This window comes from Eubalaena glacialis, chromosome 1 (assembly GCF_028564815.1).
Source record: "Eubalaena glacialis isolate mEubGla1 chromosome 1, mEubGla1.1.hap2.+ XY, whole genome shotgun sequence".
NCBI lineage: Eukaryota > Metazoa > Chordata > Mammalia > Artiodactyla > Balaenidae > Eubalaena > Eubalaena glacialis.
Genome location: NC_083716.1, coordinates 14,651,935 through 14,670,521, shown reverse-complemented (window position 1 = coordinate 14,670,521; position 18,587 = coordinate 14,651,935). Strand labels below are relative to the sequence as shown.

The 18,587-nt window shown below is 43.6% G+C and overlaps 1 protein-coding gene across 3 annotated transcripts in view; it reads right to left on the bottom strand.

Annotated features, from left to right (window-relative positions):
- Window positions 1–18,587, bottom strand: part of GFRA1 (GDNF family receptor alpha 1) — a 217,216-nt gene that overhangs the window by 151,423 nt on the left and 47,206 nt on the right. For 2 of the 3 annotated variants that reach the window (XM_061193036.1, XM_061193042.1), the window contains one exon: window positions 8,730–8,744. The exons of the other annotated variant lie outside the window; for it this stretch is intronic. In XM_061193036.1, coding sequence (XP_061049019.1) covers window positions 8,730–8,744 — 15 coding nt within the window. The remainder of the gene's footprint in view (window positions 1–8,729; window positions 8,745–18,587) is intronic. 3 annotated transcript variants of the gene reach the window in all.

Here is an 18,587-nt window from a genome sequence, read left to right as displayed (position 1 = left end):
GCTAGAGGGGACCAAGTGTACCAGAGGTAGCAGAGGACATTGGCAAATGGGCACCACCTGTCTCCACAGGTGCCCCCATCAGCGGACCTGATGAATGCGGCTGTCACAGGCAGGCCTCCAAGTCAGAACATCCCCTCTGCCTCGAGGGGAGAGTGTACCAGCCTGGGCATCTGGAAAGGGGCGTCAGAGAGAGAAAGCTGGGGAAAATTGGCAGGTGGGTGACAGCCCAAACAGACAACACGCTCAACCTCTCATGCTCCCTCCTGCCTAAGCTGGAAACACTCACAGCCTCATAATCTGTCTCCAGGACAAACTCAGTGACTTAAACGATGGTCTGTCTTGGACTCCAGTGAGCAGCAATCAATCTAAGGAAGGTGCAGGGAGCTTTAAGCACTCAACAGCTGGGATATTATAAATAGACCAGTTGTTTTACCCCTAGCCTGCCCAGGCTATGGAGGAAGTACAAATGCCTTTGCTCAGAAACAAGGCACTATGCAATCTGCTTGAGATGAGGCAAACCCACTTAGAAGCTTTTGGAGCTAGAACTGGCTGAGAAGTCACAAGAGCAAGCCTAGGTCTGACGTGGAGGCAGAGGAGCACTGCGATGGACCGAATGTTTGTGTCCTCCCAAAATTCATATGTTGAAATCACATCCCCCAACGTGATGCTATTAGGAGACGAGGGCCTTTGGGAAATGATTATATCATGAGGGTAGAGCCGTCATGTGGGATTAGTACCCTTATAAAAGAGACCCCAGAGAGATCCTTTCCCTCCTTCTGCCTCATGAGGACACAGAGAAAAGACAGCTTTCTATGGACGAGGAAACCAGCCCTTAGCAGATGTGGAAACTCCCGGCACCTTGATCTTAGACTTGAAGGGTCCAGAACCATGAGAAATACATGTTTGCTGTTTGACACCCTGCCCCACCCCCCTGTTTATGGTATTTTGTTATAGCAGCCAGAACTGACTAAGATAGGTACCTAATAAACTCACTCCTCTGCACCTGGGTGGTTCTGTTGGGCCTAGTGAGGGTCAAGGGTCTGTGACCATGTTTCACCAGGAGTAGAAGAAAGTCCTCCAATGGGAATCAAGACATTGTATTGCAAAACCTGAAGTCAGAATGCCTGCGTTCAAACTCCTGGCTCAGGTGTCACACCTTGGGAGTGGGAAAGTACAGATAAGCAAGGGGAGGAGGCTAAGATGATCTATGAGGTAACGGATAAAAGTTAGAGACACCAGTAAGAACTCACACTTAATATAGATACAACTGGTTACATATAGAAATAGATATGCATGCCTACATGGGTTAGTATACACACACATATTTTTCCTTGCTCTGTCAGCTGAGAGGGCCTAAAAGAAATGACACCCCAATAACAACAAGCACACCTAGCACCCAGATGTTGGTTTCTAACATCATTCTCCAATAAAAGGAACCAGGGCTCCTTAAGGACAGGGATGGGAAATATACAAGACGAACTTGGAGCATCTTACACAATAGTATCAGAAAGTATTGAAGAAGGGCTCAAAAAATAATTGACAAGGATATATCAAAGGGACACAAGGAACCCACTGAAAGAACTCCTGATGGACAAGGCAAGAAAATAAAATTTGTATTGCTTTATAGCCCAAGGTATAGAATAAATATCATGAGTCCACATTGATCTAAATAAATGATTGAATAAATTAATAAATGAAGGATAAGGGCCAAATCTCCTTTGCAGAAAAGTAACTTATGTAGATACCCTCCCCTCAATGAGATGGAACATAACTCCCCACTCCTTAAGAGTAGGCTATGCATAGATTTCCTTCCAAAGAGTACAGTATGGAAAGGAGGGGGAAAAGTAACTTTGCAGTGGAGAAACTTGACAAACACTACTTCAGCCAAGTGTTAAAGATCAACATCCATAGTCATAGATCACGTTGACAGTAAATGCCTTTGATATGATGTCATGCAAATGGAGCTTTACCTCTGTGATCTTCCCCAAAACCCATAACCTCAGTCTAATCATGAGAAAAACATCATTCAGATTCCAAGAGAAGGGCATCTACAGTACAGACTCAAAATACCAGGACTCCTCAAAACTGTCAAGGTCATCAAAAACAAGGTAAGTCTTAGAAACTGTCACAGCCAAGAGGAGCCTAAGGAGACATGGCAACTAAATGTAATGTGGTGTCCTGGATGGGATCCCAGAAGAGAAAAAGGACATTAGGTAAAAACTAAGGGAATCTGAATAAGCTATGGACTTTAGCTAATAATAATGGATCAATATTGAGTCATTAGTTGTAACAAATGAACCACCCTAATGTAAGATGTTAGTAATAGGGGAAATGGGATGTGGGGTATATGGGAACTCTCTGTACTACCTTCACAATTTTTCCAAAAATCTAAAACTGTTCTGTAGAATAAGGCCTTTCAACTAAAAAAAAATCCAGGCTCTACCACTCATGAGTTATATAAACATCACTAGATGGATTCTACTCTGTGCCTCAGTTTTCTCATCTGTACAGTGGGATTACTGGTCATAATACCTACTTCATAAAATACGGGGGCAGATTCAACGAGAAAACGTGTGTAAAGCACCTGCCCCAATGCCTGGAATACAGGAGGTGCACAAATGTTGGCAGCATCATCATCACCCTCATCACCCCAATAAAATACAATTTAAAAAAGAAAAACTGCTCTTCTTATTAGTGACCATCTCAACAATAAAACTTTCCCCCTTTATTGATCTGGCAATTTTGAAACTCAAGTACTTGGGAGGAGAGGCTCTGAAACTTCACCTGAAACTCATATCCCGGGACTGGAGTGAGGACACTGAATCTGCTACAAGGAAACGCCCACCCAAGGCCACCTGGCAGGGAACAGGCCACCCAGCACAGCCCACGCAGAATGTGGTAAAGCATCTCCGAGAATGTGATTATTTAAATATGCCTATCATTCTCCTACATCACACACAAACACACAAAGTGAGTCAACATGAAATTAAATGGTAATGTTGTTCAGTTTGTTCTGGAAAGATGGATGCATTTCCTAGATGACTTGGATATTCTACTGATTCTGGACAGAATGGGGGATGATATATATACACGGTAAAGATAAGCATATAGGAAGTGTGACCAGGGAACCAACCACTTTCCACCATAAAAAATGTTCATGCATTTTCCTCATTTACTAGTTAGCATCATATGACAACTTGGAGTTTTTCCCTGGAAGTGGTAACAATAGATTTAATTTATTCACCCAAATCCCACACTCATAAAGCAAACAATATTTCATAATGTGTAACGTTACCAGGGGGTCCGTAATTCATGGCTAAAGGGTCAGAGCTTTATAACAGATGGGTTTTCCTTTTTTCTTTTTCTTTTAATTAATTAATTAATTAATTAATTAATTTACTTTTGTCTGCATTGGGTCTTTGTTGCCGCACAGGGGCTTTTTCTAGTTGCGGCGAGCGGGGACTACTCTTTGTTGCAGTGTGTGGGCTTCTCATTGCGGTGGCTTCTCTTGTTGCAGAGCAAAGGCTCTAGGTGCGCAGGCTTCAGTAGTTGCGGCACATGGGCTCAGTAGTTGTGGCTCGTGGGTTTAGAGCGCAGGCTCAGTAGTTGTGGCGCACGGGCTTAGTTGCTCCGTGGAATGTGGGATCTTCCCGGACCAGGGCTCGAACCCATGTCCCCTGCATTGGCAGGAGGATTCTCAACCACCGAGCCACCAGGGAAGTCCCCAGATGGGTTTTCTGAAGTGGTTGGGGAAACCTAAGATCCAGCCCCAGCAGTTTGACCAATACATTTGAAATATGCAAAAGAGCTTAAGTCAAGCACATTATAAATGGCAGTGGTCCCTGTCACCACAAGCCCACCTCAACAATTAATGGGCTGGGCTGGGCTGCCAGAAAGCCAACTATGATTTATTGTTCTCTTCAGATTAGTAAAAGCAATGCTATCCAGTGTGAATTCCAGTACTAATCCACGTGGGAAAGAACTGATGTTTCCAAATGGCCATGACAGTAGGTTACACTTCTGAAACCACATTTCTTTTCACCTTAATTCTCAGCCACTCGGAAACCTCTGCTTTTACCCAAGTTCTCTGGATAATACTCAACACCTGCAGCATGGGACATTTTGTACTCTATTAACTCAAATCCACTTAAAACTGATCAAGATAGAGCATCAGCAGAAAGCCACGTTGGGTCAGGGATATCCCCAAGTCTCTCATTTTACAGATGGGAAAACTGAGGCTCCAGGGCAAAGCAGCTGGCCCAAGTTCCTCAATAAAAGCAGCAACACTGCTGTGAGCAAAACTGGGATCTCCTAGGTATAGCAATATATACACATTAATGATGTATCAGTATATGTAATCCAGATGATATACACTTCGGTATGTACCGGAGAAAAGTGGCTTTTTAAAATCTGAAGACACATAGAGGAATATTTTAAAGATGCCTTTGATGAGCATAATTTTCCAGCCTTAAGTCATGGCACAAGACTTGACACATGCAGAAAGTGTGGCGCTCAGTGGAGGGCAGCTGGCTGGGAAGGGGGCCATCCGTTCCCACTGCCCAGGGGCACAGAGACCCACTAAGGGAGCAACTAGGGTCTGTGGGCAGGGTCCCATCTCAGCCCGGCCTGAGCCTGCTCAGCACTCAGCCTTGGTCCTGGTTTTAACTTCTCACACATTCTGGTGCATTTTCACAGCAGCCAGTGTGGCGACTTTAAATGTAAATAAGACCAGGTGACTCTTCTGCTTAAAACCCACCACTGACTTCCTTCCTCTGATCCCGAGAATACACGCCTGCCCTCCTCTCCTCGTTCATTTCACACAAATTCCTCTCTCACTCCAGCTTCCTTCTGATCCTGGAACACTGGGGTGGTCCTCCCCACCAGGCCACTCCCTTGCAAGTTCCCCAGCTGGTCCCCCAGATTCTCCAATAGCTCGTCTTCCTTGTCATTCTCTGGCCACCCCATCTAAAATGGCCCTCCCAGCCTCTATCGCACCATCCATGATATTTTCTTCACTGCTTGTACCCCTCTTGGAATTTGCCTTGTTTACTAATTTGCACGCTTGGCACTGAATGTTCCCCAAGCTAGACTGTGAATTCCGAGAGCACAGGGGTCTTTGCCGTCTCAGTCACTCCTTTATCCTCAAGGCCTAGAAAGTGCCTGGCACACGGTTACTGGTTACAAAATAAACGAGCGCACTATGTTTGAAAGGCATCAAAAATTACTTGAGCTGGAAGAAACATTTCTCTAATAGCAAGATCCCAGCCCCGGGTGAGCACCGAGGAGGAGGGAAGGCTATGCCTCTTGGGCACAGAGGAGTCTATAAGGGACTTCAGTTCACTGAGCAGAGAATCAACTCAATGGTGAAATCTTTACACAGTGCTCTCTGATGCTCTCAAATGCCCAGCTGAGAGGTCGTGTTCTCATTTTCAAGCCACTCTCTTGGTTTCTGTTCGATTTCAGAATCAAGGCTGAGCCTATGGATGAGCATTCAAAGGTGCTTCAGTAACTTCAAATGAGCTGTGTGTGTGTGTGTCTGTGTTTGTGGTCTTGACTTCATTATTAAACAATCGGTATAAAAGTGCTCTAAAACTCAAGATTCTAGACACATGTGCACGTACAGCATTTCCAATTGCATTTGATGTGGTGAAGAGCAATTCTGTGGCTCTTCAGAATTCCTGAGAGCCATCCAATGGCTCATGAGCTCTGTGGATAACAGAAAATGTGGGTCAATTAAGCCTCCTTGAAAACGTGGCCCTGTATCTCATACATACAGAAGGCCCAGCTGTGGGCCCACGGGTCCTTGACAGTCCTCATGCCCTGTGGTCTAATAGCCACAGCAAGTGGCATTTACAGATGAAAGAACCTAGATGAGCTCGAAAATGGCACAGGGTAGAAACCTACTCCCACGTGCACACACCGCAAATACAGCAGAGAAAGGCCTGGCAGTAGCTGCTGCGCTGTCACCTGCTACAACAAGATGGATTTGTAGGGAAGTTAAAGATAATGCAATCCAGAGGAAAGAACTTCAGTTTCCTCTGAGAACGTCTGATGTTGTCAACTTGCAAGTCTGCTTCCCTCTTCTGCCCGCCCTGGTGCACGGCAGCCCAAGTCTGCAGGGACTCCTCTGGGCAAAGAGGCCTCACTCCCTCACCGCCAGAAGTACACATTTGCAAAGCAGTATCCCCAGGCTGCCCGTGAGTCCCTGCGCAAGCCAAAGCCAGCAGGGCCTGGGTGCCCACGGCATGGTCAGTCCAGAGCCACTCAGAGCTGTCCTGTGTGGATGGGCTGCAGAACCGACCCTGTGGCTTCTGTTCATCTGAAGTCACACAGCTTTCTACTGTTTATTTCTAGCACAATTCACGGCCCCTCTGTTTCAAGTTAACGGCACAATTCTGGAACAAGAGTTCAACCCCAGAAGATACTGTGCAGTCATGTTTCAGATTCTGTCTGTAAGACACAACACCTTTGTTTTGGTCTGATGTTACTGTCACTGGCACCTTTTTTTTTTTAACATCTTTATTGGAGTATAATTGCTTTACAGTGTTGTGTTAGTTTCTGCTGTGTAACAAAGTGAATCAGCTATATGCATACGTATATCCCCATATCCCCTCCCTCTTGCGTCTCCCTCCCACCCTCCTTATCCCACTCGTCTAGGTAGTCGCAAAGCACCGAGCTGATCTCCCTGTGCTATGCAGCTGCTTCCCACTAGCTATCTATTTTACATTTGGTAGTGTATATATGTCAGTGTTACTCTCTCACTTCATCCCAGCTTACCCTTCCCCCTCCCTGTGTCCTCAAGTCCATTCTCTACGTCTGCACTGGCACATTTTTACTGTTACATTTTACTGAGCATTCATTTCACAGGCAGAATGGCCAGAAGCAAAGGTAAGGAGGGGGTACCAGCTGGCGGTTCTTTGCCATCATTTTAGAGAATGTCTCTCTCCGTATGAAATGGTCCTGCAAGGCCAGAGCCATGTAAATAATTCACAAAAGCAAGTTCAGTTCTCCCCATCTGAAATCCTAGTAATATCTTATGAGGGAGCTGCTGCCCGTCATCTTACAGGGCCACGGGTAGCTAGCAGCTTCCGTCTCTGGAAGATGCTATTAAGTCTCGATAGTCTGTGATTTGCAGATGATTATAACTTTTGCTCTGCATATCATTTTTCCTGACAGGCAAATCCCAGCAATCGAATGGCATGACTGATTAAAAAGGAGGCAAACTTGACATAAGCAGTCTGATAAGCCAGTTTTTATACCGACTACAACAACCGTGAACGCTCACAGTTGTGGGTAGAAAAGCCAGACGTGATACCAACCTTTTCTCTCCCCATCCTCCAGGGGCCTCAGCACACGTGCTCCAGCAAGACTTTCCTAACTCGAGCATTTTATGTCTCAAAAGGAGAAATGCAATTCAGTGTTGGGGGTAGGGGCGCTTGCTCTCTAGTTCATTGAAAAAAAATTGTCCTCCCAGAGCATCCCACTGAACTCCCAATCTGTCAAGGAAGAAAACGCACTGCAGCCAGTGTCCTGACAGCAGCACGTGCATTACACCCACAGTCGTGGCACCTTCTCAATTTTGCTTATGGTTTCGTCTCTAGCCAAATGGAACTTATTACTTACAGCTTGTTGGGATTTATGAATTATTTATAAAAGTAGGTCTATGACTCCAGACTCTTAAAAGACAACACAAGTCCCCTCATTGTTACCCACAACTGCGCTTCTATCAGAGAGAGCAGACCGACTTTCTCCATAACATGCTGCATGTTTAGGATGAAACAATCGTTGTGAAAATATCCAGCCTGTAAGATTTCTTTGGAAGCTATCTATGGGATGCCTGGATGTATTTTTAAACCGGTCTCTTTTATTCTAAGCCAGCCTGGGATTCAAGAAAGATGTGGCGGACGTGGGCGACAAACGTATTTCCCAACTTGAATATAAACAGGCAGGTCCTGCCACTTTCTCCTGGTGGTTTCAGGCTGCCATAAAGAAAGGGAAAGAGGCAGTTGCCCCTGAATGTGTATCTAGCAGGCTCAATAAGACCATGCCTGTGAGTCTCCCAGAGCACAGTGGCTGTGTATCCTGAGTGGGGACTAAAACACGTACTAGAAGACACAGTCTAGGTTACACTTTCCCTCTCCAGCTCCTCCAAGCATGTGAACGTGGCTGGCAAAACACATAAGACAGTGCACACCCTCGCCAGGCTCTTCTCAGTCACTGGACCAATTGGAGGGGTTGTGAGGCATCCCTGGGTTGAAGAGCAGAAAGTGACCAGCCAGCCATGGCGACACTTTTGCTTGACAAAGCAACCCCCAGGTGGAGGCGGCATATGGGGCCCTGACCAAGCTGCAGCTGGCCTTGATGCAGGGGCCTCCACCCAATCCCCTCCAGAGACACTAGATCCCACCAGTCTCACAAGCCCCACAGCAGCCCTGCCCTTGGATAGGCGCCCGGCCATGAACCCCTCCCCAGTGTCTCTGCCCCAACTGTCCAGCCCCGACCCTGTCCCCGAGCAAGGTCCAGAGGAAGAAGCAGAGGCTGGACAGTGGAGGCCCAGGAATGCTGATGGCACTTCAGGCCACCTCAGGCCATCATCCTCGTGGTACCTCCGAAAGCTCCCATGATACGTCCACAGAAGAATGTAAAGCCCCATAACCCTCTGCACGCAGGTGATACTCTCCCAAAAGAGCACAACCAATGGAAAAGCAGGCAGGAGACAGTGAGCTTACCTTGCTGGAAAACATCTGCCAGGAGGAAGGAAAAACAGAGGTGGAGAGAGGGAGAGAGAAAGGAGAAAAATAAAATTAATAATAATGTTGAAAATGACAGTGATGATCATCATAGCTAACATACACTGACTATGCTAAACACTTTTGGTACAATATTTCCTCTACTCAGGGGTAGTGGTTAAGAGCTTGAGCTCTGGAAGGGAACTGCCTGGGTTTAAATTCTGGCTGCATGCTTACTAACTCTGTGGCTTACAGTTCCCTAAACCACAAATAGATTCGTACTGGAAAGATTAAACAAATGATGTCCCACGTTTTAAAGGTTTAGATCGGTGCCCGGGACATAGTAAACATACAAAAGTTGCCAGTTTTTATTCATGTTAATATTATTATTTTCACAACAATGCTATCAAGCAAGTTGTAATATTATCCTCACTTTATAGATAGGGAAACTGAACTTCTGGAAGGTTAAGTAACTCATCCAAGGCCACAGAGGAATAAGCTCAGGATTGAACCCAAGTCTGTCTGATTCCAAAAACCATCTTCTTACCCCCTACTAAGCTGCCTGGCTGGTTTATAAGTAACAACAAAAGCAACAAAGGCACACAACAGGATAAACAGAGGAAGGGCCTATGAATAAAGTTCCATATTTAAATCATAATAAGCACATTTGTATGAATTCTCCAAATTTTAACTCACAACTAATTAACACTATGTCTTCATATTAAATCCTAGGTCAAAATCTGTTAAAAGGTGAAAAAATATTAATTCATCTTTTTCAATAAATATTTGAGAAGCTACCATATGCCAAGCACTAGGTCTGGCACCAGGAAACATGCATATTAGCAAAAAGCATAAACAAATAAGCAGTGGCTAACACCTGCCAAGGGTAACCGCTAGCATGACTTACAACACTTCACATTTGTTTTGCCTGTTTTTGAGCTTTATATAAATGGACTGAATTTGTTCTGTCTGCCTTCTTTGCTCCACAGTGATTATGGGAGTCATCCATGCTGTAGCATGTAGTAGGTCATTCATTCTCACTGCTGGATAGTATTCCACCACATGATTTTATCATAATTTATTTCTCCATCCTAATGTGGATGGATATTTGGATTGTTTTCAGTGTTGAGCAATTAGGAATTGTGATATTTTGTCCATATCTTTTGGTGAACATATGTGCATATGCAAGGTACTTTTTGACATCAGGCTCACCCTGCTTCTACCGACTTTCAATCACCCCAAAAGTATTCTTATCTCCTCCTACTTTCTCATCCAGTAACTTAAAGATGGAACATAGCACTGGCAAGAATACAGACAGCACCACCCAGATGTGAGCCAGTTCCTGCCCTGCTCATGGGGTTGTAAATAGGCATAAAACTTCTACAGGATAGTTTGACAGTATGTATGGAAATGTTAAATATACGTCCTTACCCTAACAATACCACTGCTAGGAATTTCATTTAATGAAATACCTAAAGGTCTTCAAATACCTAAAGTCTACAAAGATGTTCATTACAGCATTGTGTATAATGGACAAACAACAGAGATTGCCTATTTGTTTGTCTACAGAGAATCAAACCAAAAATCATATATTCCATACTATGGATTATGGTTCAACCACTGAAAATGGTTAAAGATTTTTATTATTTTTGAGTGAAGAAATCAGACATGGAACATGTATCCTGAACCCATGTATGTGCATGTATGAACATGCCTCACATTCATAATCTGAATTTAAAACTTATCTGCATCTTAAAAACTAAATGAGAATTATATCATCAACATCTAAATTTGCTGTCAGTCTTCAGCTAAAACATCAGTTCCTACAAGGTCACAAAGAGCCAAGGGGCCACAAATGGTGTGGCTGAAACATGTAGTTGGTGGGTTAAACAGACGGCAAGGAAAGAACACCAGTGAGAGCAGTTTTCATTCCACTGCTGCACACGTGACCCCCATGAGGGGTGTCATTCATATGCAATACACATGCTCCCCAGGGCATACCCAGGCCGATGGCTGTGGGACAGATAAGACAGATGCAGGCTCACAACTCCCAGGGAATTGGCTAAATCACCACCCTTTCTCTCACACTCAGGAAAGCTAGTTGGGATGTAAATGGGCAACACTGGTGTCATTATGGGAAAACTTTAACCCTGCTTTAATTTATATATGCTATACATTATTCTCTAACCTCAGTAATTCATCACCGGCATAAGTTCTGACGCAGCAGCGTGTAGAATGCCACTCAGCTCCCATGCCCTGACTGTCCAGAGACTGTGAAAAGGACCGTGTGCAGCTCCCTAAATATACCATGATCACGCGCATCTGCTGCCTGCAACACACAGTCTGAACCACCCACCCTCTAACCAGCTCGCACACCTGGAGGAGCCCTCCTCCTCCGCCTTCAAATGTCACGGCCACAGTGAAGTTTCTCAGAGCCTATCCCCACGAGAGGAAAGCCACTCTTTCCGCCTCTGTGCTCCCAGAGTAACTTGTGCATGTTGCAATTATACGTCATATTATAATTAGTTATTTATGTAGACCACAAGCTCCTGAGAACAAGAGCTATGAGTCTTGATCCCCTTTGTGAATCCTAACTGCCTGGCATGGTGTGCTCCCACGCGGGAGGGAAGGACAGAGGGGCTGGTCTGTCTCAACACACATTTGGTCCAACTCCCTCATTTTATGGATGAGGAAACTGAGTCCCAGAGAAGTAAGAGATTTTTCCCCAGGTCACACATGGCGTCTGTTAAAGGCTGAGCCGGGACTACATGAGATTCATTTAACCTTAATGAAGCACAAAAGCTCATCCTTATTATTAGCAAAGTACAAATTAGAGATTTATCATTCTCCTCTAATGAATACAGACAAAAATTTCCAACATTGAAAACATCAATGAAATGAGATTAGTCTTTCAAATACGGATCTAGTCTCGACATCCATCCAGAATCCTCACCCTCCTCTCCATGGCTTTTGACAGGGAGCACTTCCTTTGAAACTCAGTACTGATTTGAGTCACTGGAAAGTATCAGTGGGCAGGGAGGGAGGAAATTCAGGCAGGGATTCAGGAATAAGAGACCTTATTCCTTCCAATTCCACTGCCTATATCATGGTTTAGCAGACAAATCTGCATAGAGTACTATTCATATCTTCTATTCCAGAAAACTCTCCTGATTTTCATATAAGCTATTTTAGATTTTTTAAAAACCCTTTTTCAGCTTCATTTACATTTTGCACCTTTTTATTCAAATGTAAATTTTAATAAACACTAGTATAAATATTACAATTTTGCACATGAGTTATCTTGTAATTTACACTCTAAATTTATGTCTTTTGTAGTCTATGGCATAAATCATTCCATTCTTAGCATTATTTAGCTCTTTGCTCTGAATTATAACTGCTTGGGTACCTTCTTTAAAATTTCACTTTTCCACACTGAAACAGCCATCCAGGCTCGGGCTCAAATGATTCATGGACAGAAGAATGGAAAATAAGTGAGAAGAAGGCAGATTCTGTGCTGTTTTACCCCCCACCCCGCCCCAAACTGTAGACCTCAGAGGACATTAGCCATAGAAATACTCTCATCATCTTCCATTCTGGTGTACACAGCCACGACCCCCAGCTCCCAACTCACAGGGTCTAGTCACTTATAAAAATCAAATGGCGTCAAATTTGAGTGCAATCATCTCCTTCCGGTCTAACCAACCACTAAGAATTATTTGGGAGTCAATCACTTATAATCTCTGAACGTGAACTGACCTGGAGATATTTAATACCACGGTGTTGGAAAGGTTAAGTTAGATGATTCACACAAACATTTCCCCATCCCCCCATCCAGTGCTATGGAGAATCACTCTGAGAGTAAGACTCAGCACCGTCTTCTCTGCTCTCCCAGAAATCAGAAATCACAGAAGTAAGGAGTTGGGAGTTGCCAGCGCCCAGCCAAGCCTCAGTCCGGTTGAGCCCAAAGGACACCAGGGACACTCGTGCAGAGGAAATGAACTCCTTCACACAAAGCTCTGCTCATACGCACTTCCCAAGGGAAAAAACCTCAACCCCAATCATTCAAATAAACAAAGAAAGCCTGTTCTCCAGCCCCACACCCACCCCCTGGAGCCATTTTGGTCCTATGTATAGATGAAAGGACATCTATAAATTGGTGATTCAGATGTGGGGAGAAGAAAATAAGAAAGAAAGAACTCAGATTTTGCCTTTCTTAGCCTCAATGTCCAATTTCTACTGTTAGGAACGAGCATCAAGGATATTTGCCCACCTCCCCCATAGCTACTGAGAGCTTCACACCCCAGAGATCGTTAATGCACTGAGTCCTCCAGAGACAGGAGCCATAAAAAGACTAGATTATTTATTATTATTAATAAGTTATGGCAATTAGGCTGGGTGATCCCTAAATGTTGCTGATTAAAAACTTTCTTGAGTGCTACTCATCCACATGGCTAGTGTTTACCTCTATTAAAAATGATTTAACCACACTCTGGGTGAACCCCTCTCTTGTGCCTGGGTTAATAATTAGCAGTGCACAGAGCCACGTGGGTTAAGTGAGTTGGCTCTTCTTTATTTATGTATTGCTTTGTTTTATGAGGAGAACTGGATGGCAGTCTTATTGCCCATTCAGTCTGCTAGGAATAATTTACTATTTCAATCCACAGCTCGTAACTACGGTTAGAGAAACCCTCACTATTATTACAATATCACATCTAGCCCACACCCCACAGCATTAAAGATATGCCAAACAGTGAAAGCGTGCATGACTTCCATAAGACTGGGGGAGGTAAAGTTACTAGTCCTCAAACAATGTAATCATACTACTCTCTCAATTTTGCTTTCTTTTCTAGGTTAAATTATATATGAGGGGAGTTTAGTTTCTTGAAAATGCATGCACTTAACTCCCATTTAAGAAGTCTCACCTGGGGAGAGAGCTGTCTTGCGAGTCCTCCTGTGGTTTGAGCTACAGAAAGAAAATTCTCTTTCAAGCACAAGTGCTGTTACAGTAAAGCACTGTAAATGTCACTGGGACCCAACTAACCAGGGACAAGAGAAAGGATGTAGGGAGCAGCTGGAATGAACGCTGCTTCCTTGAATGGGGTCAAGTTCACCATTAACCAAAGTCAATTTCAAGATCAGCTGAGCTGCCCCTCACCAAATTTCAAAAACCGGCAAGCTCTGTGCATGGCTATGAGGATTTCTAGAATTCAGTCTGTATACTTCTGCACATCTCCGTAAATCAAGTGAATTATTTCTTTTCAAGGTTGAAAAGTGGGGCCCACCAAAGCCTCCCCAGTACTCAGAGTAGTTCTGCTTCAAATTGAGGAAGTCTAGGTCCAAAAATGGCAGGTGGGCTCCCCAGGGAGGGCAGGGTTCATTCCTTCTCTCCCAAATACAGTCCAGTGCCGGGTCACCACATGATTGTGGCCACTGGATCTCAGGACCTAAGGTTGGGTCCCAGCCCCTCACCAGGTGGAAACTCGAGGTGAAACTTCTTGTAGCCTATGTTCTCATCTATAAAATGGGATGATACAGATAAGCTCTTACCCTGCCACAGGAATATCATGAGGATCAAGTTAGATAATTTAATCAGTGTGAAGCACATGGACTTTGGAGTCACATAATACCAGGTTCAAATTCTTGTTAGTCCACTGGACAGCCATCTTGGGCAACTATTTAACCTCTTTGAGTCTCAGTTTCTACATTTATAAAATGAGGATAATAAAACTTCTTTCAAAATTCATAAGGACAATCTAGATCATACCTGTAAAGCAGTTAGCACATGTAACTGGTTTATGGTACATGCTCAACAAGTGAGAGTTAATGTTATTATAATAATAAGCAATAGAATAGGGTAGCAAAGAGCTCAGGTCCTGAAGTCAGAGCTGGTCCCATGTCTTGCTGTGTGATCTTAGGCAAATTACTTAACCTCCCCAAGCCTTGCTTTTCTCATCAGCAACACACAGATAATAGGAATCATTAATTTTTGTGCTGTCTCATAAATTGCTATGGAGATTAAATGAGGTAGAGCATATAAGACTGCACAATAACTATTATTCAGAGAAACTTCTATAACTTGTAGCATTATTAGTCAACAAACATTTATCGATTGCCTACTATTTGAAAATATCACCAACCGTGACTTGTATAGGACTGTAAAATACCATAAGAGGAAAATCCATTAAAATTAAATGATTGTTTTAATTCCTTCTTGTCATCATGTAGCTACATGCCATTAAGAAACTCTAAAGCAATGATCAAATATTATTTTATGAATGAATGATTTTTAATCTTTAAACTCAGAGGTCCAATGACATCCTATCTCCAAACACCAAAGATCTAAGGGGTTGTGATTAGCACCCAGATGTTCCAGAAACCCAGAGCCCAGCCTTCATTCTGGGCACCACTCACCTCTCTGACATTGCCTGTCTCCTCTGGACCTGTCGTTATTTCTCAAGGCCACCACATAAGGGGCGCACCGATCCCTGCCCTGGGGTGTGATGAGTGGAGACCCAGGGTTTAGAAGCGGTAGGGGCTGCACGGGGCAGCTGACCTGAGAACCACTCTGCTCAGCACCGTGGGGTGCTACGAAGAACCTGCCTGAGGAAAGGGTTCTGTTGCTCCATTAAGTAAATTAGTGAAAGTCTGAACCCAACAAAACCACTTAAGTGGAACCCCTTCCTGTCCGAGCGCCGGTCTGTGCTCTCTTGGAGCACGGCCAGAGTCAAGGGCTCCTCCAGAGCCCCTGCGTGGCTTCAATGGCACCGTACGGGGACCGTGATTAGTTTTCTGTGTCTCCAAAGCCAGACAGCTCGGGCAGCTCAGGCAGCCGCGTGGCTCGTCTCCCCGCCCCTCCTGCTTCCCCCAGGCGCACCCACGCAGCTCCAACTGCACGGAGCCCGGTGCGTCTCGGTTATTAAGGACCAACCGGAAGGCCTCACTCCCCGTCTCCAGCCCCCCCGTGCCAAATACCACCGTTCTTTAATGTGGGTCTGTATCTCTCTCTCCTTTTTCTTCTCTGTCCCATTTTGGATGCAGGCCAGGGAAAGTGTTCCTTGCGCCTGGCCTCCCCTCACCTTGTACCATGTTAGAAATGAAGACCGATACTTGGCGTGTCATTGTTGTTCCTCTTAAGGCACATGGCGCTCTGTAAACGTCTTTTATTTGTGAGTAAGAAAAAAAGTTTTAAAGCCCCGAAGTCTCTTCCTGCTCCATTTTCTAGGGAATGTACGACGGACATCAATCTGAGGCCCTGTGCTTGTGACCCATCAGCCGACAGGGACTTGGGAAGGCAGTGCAAGGCCCATCAGCTAGTAAGTCCCTAACATTTTTATGACCTTCTATCCAGAGTATATCTCATTCCTAGCACAGAAGAACAATGCTCTTAACTACTGAAAGAACATAAAAAAATAGATTTAGGAATAGTACTTTTTATGACTGCATTCTGTATACTGTGAAAGTTATGTTCAAATCTGCTCGTACTTTATGGAGCTGATAAAGTAGAACAGTATGGCTTCCCAGCTAACAGGGTATTTTATATCCATTTAAAATGTTTTCTCTTAAATTGAATTACTTTTTGAGTAATTATAATAAGACTAATCTGGGCTTAATGAATTCATGTACAAATACTTCAGACTGCATTATTAAAACCTCTAGGATATGAAACTATATTAAACTCAATCCCTCTAGCAACCAGTGTTTTTCTTTGAAAAGAACAGCATACATGACTTTCTCTGAATTCTTTTCAATCAGCTAACTGAGAAATCATAAGAAGCCACATTAATAGCTCAAACTAAAGAAGAGGTTGACAAACAGTATTGTTCTAATTTCCCTGAACTTATTTAATTGAGCATTCATTAGAAGTCATAGAAAACACTTTTATTAAGCATCCTCATATACAAAGCGCTGAAGAATTGGTTCATCTTCCAGAAGAAATCAGTTAACTATGATTAGCAATGCCATGAAACCACTATGGGTAAAAATACTAAAATTGAGCCTGTGGATATCAAGTCTTATCTTCTAAAAAGTCTCCAAACTCAATCATCTAAATATCTGGATTCTAGTTCACACTATAGGCAAAGCCACTCATCTTCTCTGGGATTTGGTTCCTCCATCTGCAAAGTAGTTTGCACTAGATGATATCCAAGGCCCGTTACAGTTCTTAAAGATGATGGTTTTAAGTTTAAAATAACACACATTATATCAAATGGGCTTTATTGCACATAACTTATTTGTCATCTCTCCACGTTAAATTACATTCACAGAAAAAGAATTCATTCCCTACAATTCACATACATCCACAAACATCCATAATACAGCTGGTTATTTCAAATTTATCCCAAGATATTATCTCGATGGTAAAGTATTTTTCCCATTACAGATAAATTATAAACCATCTGAAACCTTTAAGGTTATAGTTCCTTGAATCAGTTTCTATCCAACCCCCAACTCCCGCCCAACATATACTTTCCGAAAGATGCTCTTTCGTCTCCATTTCAAAGTCAACTGATTAGTTTTATCGTATATGTATTCTTCGGGCAGATCTGTGAGATCCTAGTTTTAGTTGGATTGGTTACCCAGTCTCCTAAATTCAAACTAGATATTTACAAATGTCCAGCAGAATAAATCTCTCTTTTCCAGGTGATCATTACCAGTATGGACAACTTTAAAGTAAACATAAAACAATGGCCATCATCATTATTCTGATGGCTTGGCACAAATTACTGTCAGGAGAGCTCCCAGGAGCCAGAGATAATTAAAGTCTGAGTTCGGAGAAGCTGCCCCCGACATCAGGTATTGCTGAGGAGAATGATTTGGGAGTAAATATATTTCAGCAAATTGGCCCAAGTCTTCAAGGAGGAGGTTTGGCCATGTGATACTCATCGGCCTGACCTCAGTTTCAGGAGGTACAGGTTCTGTCCTGGCTCTTCCATAAATCCCCTGTATAAATGGGGACAAGTCATTGAAGCTCTCTAGGTTCCAAAGAAGGTTTGCCTAGAAAATCTCTGCAGTTCTTTCCAGCTCTAAAGTTCTTTAATGAACACAACCAGGATCTTTCATTAGGAACCTCTGCTATACACCTGCACCTCACCTGTATGTCTCCTTGGTGCACGGATACACACTTGTAATTTTCTCTCTCTCTCTCCAACTAAGCTGAAAGCACTATGATTCCAGGGATATTCTGTCCATTGTAGTCCCAAAGTCCAGGGCAGAATATCAGAGCACAGCAGGCACATTTTAACATTAATGATAACTAATACCATACATCAGGCACTATTTTAAGTGTATTACAGACATTGCCTTAATCCTCTCAATCCAAACTCTTAACCACTACACTACACTGTCTCTCAATGAATGCCCAGTTGGTAGGTGTGTGGAAAGATGAATAAGCAAACATACACATTCTTTCCAAAACCCCCCAGAGAGTTAACTTGAGCCGTGCCCATAATATTTTTAATATCATAATCCCTATAAATCTAGAACTCCAACCTTCATTACCTGTGAATTTGGGGTCCAATTGCAGAAAACACCTAGATGTGCCTTTACTTTTTAAAAACTTTACAAATTCTCTTTTTTAAAAAAATGCAAGTATCTCAGTAGGTTTATGGCAACCGCTAAGGTAAGGTAGAGCATGGGGAAAGGATGTAGAGCTGGATAAAAAGATGAGAATTCCAAGAAGAGGGTCAGGAAAAGGAGAACAATACAAGGACACATGGCTGAGCTACAAAGATCTGTGCAGCTGCCCCTGATCCAGCTGTCATCCTACTGGAATTCATGGAAAGGAGGGTGTGAGAGGTGGTGGGAAGGAAAGAACCAGGGTGATTGGTAACTCAGTGCAGGCAATACACATGCAGGCTC